General features: G+C 38.6%; 1 protein-coding gene across 1 annotated transcript; it reads left to right on the top strand.

Annotated features, from left to right (window-relative positions):
- The first annotated feature begins 6,986 nt into the window (after positions 1 to 6,986).
- Positions 6,987 to 7,921, top strand: LOC136835800 (aspartic and glutamic acid-rich protein-like). Its single transcript, XM_067099654.1, has 4 exons — positions 6,987 to 7,022; positions 7,058 to 7,296; positions 7,366 to 7,558; positions 7,679 to 7,921. Exons 1-4 carry the CDS (start codon positions 6,987 to 6,989, stop codon positions 7,919 to 7,921), a joined length of 711 nt encoding a protein of 236 aa, XP_066955755.1.
- Positions 7,922 to 8,165: the final 244 nt, after the last annotated feature.

The following is an 8,165-nucleotide window of genomic DNA, read 5'->3' as shown; positions in this document are numbered from 1 at the left end:
TCAGCTTTTAAAACAAGTGTATTGTAATGTGAAAGCAGATTCTACTCATTCTTGTTGGCGGTTACTAATGCTCATGGGTATCATCACAATAATAAGCAGCTTTAATATGTTTTTTTTAATATATACGTACCCCCACACAAAACAGACACACAGATTTTTTATATATATATATATATATATATATATATATATATATATATATATATATATATATATATATATCAACAGAAGGGAAGTATCTCAGAAGGGATACATAGTGGGAAGGGTTTCATTGCAGACGTCTGTTTCATATCGGCGTAGTTTTATTAATGCGACGTCTCAAGGACCAGCCCATTTTCAAGCTGAAAATTACAATAATAAAAAAAAATTATAATAAAAATACTCTTCTAAAAATGCACAATTAAAATATCAAGCAAATTAAAAGAACACCAACGAAACCCGAGTACTTGTGTTTCGTTGGCGTTCTTTTAATAAAACTACGCCGATATGGAACAGACGTCTGCATTGAAACCCTTCCCACTATCTTTTGCCTTTAGAGTTTCTTGCAATATTTCCCTTCCTGGATCTCGTTTCCAGTTCCATATGTCCAGGCGTGAAGGCTTTCTGCATCCTAATAATCAATTTCCTAAAAGAATGACTCAAACTGCTCCTAGGATTTTTCTTGTATCTTGAGATAAAATACCTTCTCTTGTATTATTCTTTTTCTGTAAAAGAAAATATTGTGACGGTTTTGTCTATCCGTCCGCACTTTTTCTGTCCGCCCTCAGATCTTAAAAACCACTGAGGCTAGAGGGCTGCAAATTGGTATGTTGATCATCCACCCTCCAATCATCAAACACACCAAATTGCAGCCCTCTAGCCTCAGGAGTTTTTTTTTATTTTATTTAAGGTTAAAAAGTTAGCCATAATCGTGCTTCTGGCAGCGCTATAGGACAGGCCACCACCGGGCCGTGGCTGAAAGCTTTATGGGCCACGGCTCATACAGCATTATACACTGTGCAGAAAACCTGATTGCGGCGAAGAAACTTCGGCGTATTTTTCACTTTTATTATTATTATTATTATTATTATTATTATTATTATTATTATTATTATTATTATTATTATTATTATTATTATTTAGTAGCTTAGAAGGTCATCTTTCAGGTTCCATGTCAGAATATTTGTATTTTTCTGAAGTAAAATTATGACATATAAAATAATAGTATCAGTTCACCCGAGCATATTTGATTGACTGGTAGTTGAATCTTATTTATTTCTCTGAGTACTGTGATTCTGTGGTGATTAATTTTTACAGTCTTCTTCCTTATTTAATTAATTGTATTATTTAATAAAATCTGGATGATTTCCTTTCAAGTTGTATTCAATTAATTCCTGATTTATAATCGATGCCATTTAATCATGGAGCCTTTGTTGTTAAAACCTATAATACATAAATGGAACAGTAATCATCCAGTCTAGGAATTCGTGCTACTTCTCAAAAAACTATTTGTCTCTTTCTACGTCTTCTTCCGTAATTTTTTGCCAATTTTCTCTCAATTATCTCTCATCTCCAGCTTTCAATAAACGGTGTTTCCACTTATCTTCTAACACTCTCTTGTTACGAATTTAAGTCATAACAGTCCACTACTGGCCTATTTCGAACCTATAGGCCAACATATCTGTAATATCGTCGATTTCTGCTCTCGTGAGCAGCATTCTCTCCATAACAATTAGATATATGCTTTGCTAAAGCTCGTTTTCTGTAAATGCGAAACTAAGTGGCCATTCCCATAAAAATAAAATCATATTCGTGTTCCTGTATTAACTAACGCAGCGCAAACGCACAATGAGTGCAGTTTCTAAATCAGATACGTTCCACACTGCACCCTGAAGTCATTCAATATTTGCATGACTAATGTGAATAAGGTTTGCTCAGAGATTTTTTCTTTTTGCGTAAATACTCTTTCTTTCGGCTGTGGAATTTTGAATTGTCTCACTGGGATCAGTATTTTGCTGTGCATTCGCTTTTCTGCTTGAAAAGGCAAACTTGCTTGATTTGGTCATAATTATATGTATTTATATGTATGTATATAGTATGTATGTATATATATATATATATATATTTATATATACTGTATATAGATAGATAGATAGATAGATAGATATATATATACATATATATATATATATATATATATATATATATATATATATATATATATATATATATATATATATACTAAAAGGACCCCATTCAAACTGGATGGTATCTAATAGTTTTATTCAAAGTTACAAGCTCTCTTGGACAAACAGTCCACATTATCAATATCCGTACCTTTTAGTAATTCTACTAATGCACAGAACAATATGTGATAAAGTTATATATATATATATATATATATATATATATATATATATATATAGATAGAGAGAGAGAGAGAGAGAGAGAGAGAGAGAGAGAGAGAGAGAGATTGTGCGTGTGTAAAGTATTTGTATACTAAGGTGGATACCCAGAGATTTAAACACAGCAACGGGAGATGCACAGGTTTAATTTCCTCTGCAGTGGATATAGTTTTAAGGAAGGAGAAATGTTACAAACGATCCCTTTGTGATGAGCCAAAATAGCGTTCCTGAGGAGAAGAGCATCAAAGGGAATCCAGCCATTGACTTGAATTAGAGACTGTAAAAAGGGAACTCAAGTTTAAATCTCCGAGCGAAGAAGAGTAATGGAAACCAAACACTGACGTTTTAAAAGCCTGCCTGTTGATGAAAGTCCGAGTAAAAAAAAAAAAAACTTTCCGTTTGGAAATTTGTGCTGCTTTGATGATTATGTCAAGGAAAGGTGAGAGTAACAGAGGGACAGAGAGATAGACAAAACGACAGGTAGAGGAGATAAGGAAAAATGATAAAAAAGCAAAGGTTCTGTGAGACAGCAAAATGAGTTAGAAATTCAGATGATTATGCAAAGGATAGGTGAGAGTAAGAGATAGAAGGACAGATAGACAGACATGCGGACAAACAGACAGACAGACAGACAGGGACGCAAGAGCACGAAGGGGGGGAGATAAGTATAAATGGGAGAAAGCAAATGTTCATAGAGATAACAAAATGATTTAGAAATTCACACGATAATTTTTAATTATTATTATCATATTTAGCAGCCCTTATTATTCAGTTACACAGCCAGAATAAAAAACATCATGGTATTCATTAATAAATATAAAATACTGTATTCCTGGAAAATCATCAATAATATGCAAATATTAAAACTCAAAAGAATGTGACTAATAGCATACAGTGAACTGGTTTAAAAAGACCTCTATATTATTTCCCTGCAATGAATATTGGAAGTGGTTAACCCTTTTCCATTCAGTTGTGAATGGTTAATCCCAATACATATATATTCAGATTTCTGGTTTTATATTTATTGGCATCAACGAAGCAGAACTGAATAGGAAGGGGATTTATTCCCAAATGTTTTATTTATGAAATGAAGAGACGTCTCTTTAAGTTTTTTCGTAATTTCAAAAAAGTTCATTTGTTCAAAATCGCAATTGCTCTTTTTTAAACTATATAATTTATGTGATATACGTATACATATCTATGTATAAGTAAATATATATATATATATATATATATATATATATATATATATATATATATATATATATATATATATATATATATATATATATATATCGATATTCCAAATACATATATATATATATTCCAAATACATGCGTGTTTGTGTTTTATGTGTGCATGTATTTAGAATTCACAGATCGAAATTATTATGTACCAACGTCATATTTATTACAACACATTTTAAGGGCTATTACATCCTGTCGGCGACACCTCGGCTAGTTTATTGCAAAACATTTCAGCTTGGCGTGTCTGCCTTTATACATATGTGTAGTCATAAAAGGGAAACCTTAGACAGAGCCAGCAGCTGCTGCCCAGATGAATTGGGGAATAAACTTCTGTCCTTATTGCCTGAGGTATCATTCAGATTACTCTCCTAAACAGGTGTTTATTGACCCAAAGTGAGTTTAGTATGAGTTACGGTGTACTGTATAGCTATTATTAGACTATATATATTCTAGTAGCTATATATTATATATATAAATAATATATATATATATATATATATATATATATATATATATATATATATATATATATATATATATATATATATATATATATATATGTGTGTGTGTGTGTGTATATATATATATATATATATATACTGTATATATGTATGTATGTATGTATATAATATATAACATATAATCATAATAAATATACATTGTAATATATAATAATACTCTTGTAATATAATGTAATTTCTTCGGTTGTTTCATTGATATTTCTCTGACATGAATAGTAGTATGATCTGAAAAATAAAAATGAAATACAAGGAAATTCAAATAGAATTTCACCAGAATCAACACATACAGTAGATGTTTTGAATTTCAGTGTGTGTTTAGTTTAAAGATATATATATATATATATATATATATATATATATATATATATATATATATATATATATATTAGCTATAATGGTATTGCCTGGAAACAATCTGAATAACAACCTAGGGTAGGTCCGTTACAAATCTGAATAACAGTCTGCGGGCAGTGGGAGGGCAGAGGGTAGGGGAGGGGAAGAAGGAGGGGAGAGGGGAAGAGGAGGGGAAATAGGAGGAGGGAGGAGAGGGGAAATGTTGGGAAGTGGAAGGGGAAGGTGGAGGGGGAAGGGAGGGAAGATGAGGGGAAATGGAGGAAGATGGGATAGGAGAAGGGGAGGGAAAAAAGAGAGGGGGGAGGGGAACTTGAAGGGAGGGCGGGGAGGGGAAACTGGAAGGGGTGGATGGGAGGGTAAGGATAAGGTAAAACCTAGATGGTAAGTAGTCAGCTTCAGAATATCCATAAGTCATTAAGATACAGTGACCGTTGTCTATAAATATATGTTAAAGATTGTGAAAGACAGAAAACAGGTGACTTGAACGAAGTCTTCAAAATAAGCAGTTCCAAGCAGCAACAGCGAAAAAAGGGAGTGGAACTTCTGCAAAATGATTTTTAAAAAGGGATTTGCTACTTTCTTGATGAAGGAAGTTAGGAAGGAGCAGTTTGCCGCAGTGATTCATAACAAGATTGTTTATGTTTCACACGGTGGGAAGTATGTTAAGCTGTGGGTAAATTCAGTGGGAATGTTGAAAGTTGAAGAAACAGAAGGTTATCAGGCAAATCATGAAGAAGCAGATATACTTGTAATGTTTTGTACTACAAAAATTTCAGGAAATGTCCTAGTTCGTTCGTCTGACACCGATATGTGGGTTCTTTTAGTTTTATTTGCTGAAAAGAAATCAAATTCATACTTTATGATGGACTATGATCTGGAAATACTCATCGCTTTATAGATGCATCAGGCATTGCCAAAATACTTGAGTCAGATCACCCTGGTCTCCGTGAAGTCTTGATTGCATTCCACGGTTTAACAGGATGTGATTTCACATCAGCTTTTTATCGAAATGTTAACAAAACTGGAGAATCTACGTTTCAGACACCTGAATAACATTGATAAAGCCAGATATTAAAGCTTCATTAAAATGACGTCTGGTGGAAAAATAGCTGAAAAGGTTAGACAAATTAACTGTGCATACCTCCATGTCAAAAAATCCTTGAACAACATATAAAGCGAGTAAACTATATTTCAATTCTCTGGAAACGAGCTGATACAGATGATCCGACCAGTGGTAGCCACCCATTAAACTATGTGTGGGTTTAATAATGATGGGCACTTCTTAGCATTCTGGTTTGAAAGAAATGCACTCCCAACTAGTCTGACAGCTTGTCAAATGGACATAGTTCTAAAAGGTTCTAGAATGATCCAGAAAGTTCTAGAGAGTTGTAGAAATTTCCAGAGGACAGAATACTAGAATGTTCTAGAAAGTTCTAGAAAGTTCTAGAGGACAGAGTGCTACCGGGTTCTAGAGTGTTCTAGAAGGTTCCAGAGGACAGAGTTCCGGAAGGTTCTAGAATGATCTAGGAGGTCCCAGAAAGTTCTAGAATGGTCTAGAGGACAGATTTCTGGAAGGTTCTAGAATGTTGTAGAGAGTTGTAGAATGTTCCTCACGACAGAGTCCTAGAGGGTTCTAGAATGTTCTAGAAGGTTCTGGAAAGTTTTACAGGGTTCCAGAGGACAGATTTCTAGAATGTTCTAGGAGGTCCCAGAAAGTTCTAGAATGTTCTGGAATGTTCTAGAGAGTTGTAGAATGTTCCTTAGGACAGTCCCAGAGGGTTCTAGAATGTTCTAGAAGGTTCTGGAAAGTTCTAGAGGTTCCAGAGGACAGAGTGATAGAATGTTCTAGGAGGTCCCAGAAAGTTCTAGAATGTTCTAGAACCCTCTGGGACTGTCCTAAGGAACATTCTACACTGTAGAATGTTCAATGTTCCAGAAGGTTCCAGAAAGTTCTAGAGGGTTCGAGAGGACAGATTTCTAGAATGATCTAGAGGAAGTTCTAGAATGTTCTAGAGGACACAGTTCTAGAATGTTGTAGAATCTTCTGGAAGGTTCTAGAGTGTTGAGGACGACCTGAAGGTCGACTTCGAGGACGACCTCGAGATCGACTTCGAGGACGAGGACGGCGACCGACGACGAGGTCGACGAGGAAGACTTCGAGGACGACCACAAGGACGACCTCCAGGTCAACTTCGAAGACGACCTCGAGGTCGACTTCGAGATCGAGCTAGAGGACGACGTTGAGGTCGACCTCGAGGAAGACTTCGAGGACGACCTCGAGGTCGACTTCGAGGACGACCTCGACGACGACTTCGAGGACGACCTCGACGACGACTTCGAGGACGAGCTGGAGGGCGACTTTGAGGATGACCACGAGGTCAACTTTGAGGATGACCACGAGCTCGAGGACGACTTCGATTATGAGCTCTAGGACGACATCGAGGACGACTCCGAGGTCGGGCTCGAGTACGACATCGAGGATGGGCTCGAGTACTACTTCGAGGACGAGCTCTAGGGCGACTTCGAGAACGACCTCCAGATCAACTTCAAGGACAACCACGAGGACGACGACATCGAGGACGAGCTCGACGACGACATCGAGGACGACTTCGAGGATGGGCTCGAGTACGACTTCGAGGACGAGCTCGAGGACGACATCGAGGAAGAATTCGAGGATGTGCTCGCAGACGACTTCAAGGACGAGCACGAGGTCGACTTCGAGGGCGACCTCGAGGTCGACTTCGAGCACGACCTCGATGTCGACCTTTATGTCGACTTCAAGGGCTCGATGTCCACTTCGAGGACGGCTTCGAGGACCACCTCAAGATCGAATTAAAGGGCTCGAGGTCGTCCTTGAAGACGGCCTCGAGGTCGACTTCCAGACGACCTCGAGGACGACTTCGAGGACGGCCTCGAGGTCGACTTTAAGGACGACTTCAAGGACGACTTTGAGGACGTCGAGGTCGACTTCGAGGGCGACCTCGAGGCGGACTTCGTGGACGACTTAGAGGACAAGCTCGAGGACGGCTTCGAGGATGACCTCGAGGACGAGGTCGACGAGCGACGACGAGGTCGACGACGAGGACGACTTCGAGGACGTCATTGAGGACGAGCTCGAGGACGACTTTTAGGACTACTTCGAGGACGACTTCCTGACGACTTTTGGGACGAGCTCGAGGATGACTTCAATTATGAGCTCGAGGACGACCTCGAGGAAGACTCCGAGGACCACTTTGAACACGACTTCGAGGACGACCTCGAGGATGTCTTCGAGGACGAGCTCGAGGAAAACTTCGGGGACGACATCGACCTCGAGGTTGACTTCGAGGACGACCTCGAGGTCGATTTCGAGGATGACATCGAGGACGACTCGATTATGAACTCGAGGACGAGCTCGAGAAGACTTCGAGGATGACCTCGAGGACGATTTCGAGGACTACTTCGGGGACGACCTCGAGGACGAGCTCGAGGACGTCATTGAGGACGAGCTCGAGGACTACTTCGAGGACGACTTCCCGACGACTTCGAGGACGAGCTCGAGGATGACTTCGATTATGAGCTCGAGGACGACCTCGAGGAAGACTCCGAGGACGACCTTGAACACGCCTTCGAGGACGACCTCGAGGATGTCTTCGAGGACGAGCTCGAGGAAAACTTCG

This window comes from Macrobrachium rosenbergii, chromosome 55 (genome assembly GCF_040412425.1).
Source record: "Macrobrachium rosenbergii isolate ZJJX-2024 chromosome 55, ASM4041242v1, whole genome shotgun sequence".
Lineage (NCBI taxonomy): Eukaryota > Metazoa > Arthropoda > Malacostraca > Decapoda > Palaemonidae > Macrobrachium > Macrobrachium rosenbergii.
Note: the sequence above shows the minus strand (reverse complement) of the source record. Positions and strands in the feature narration are given on the sequence as shown.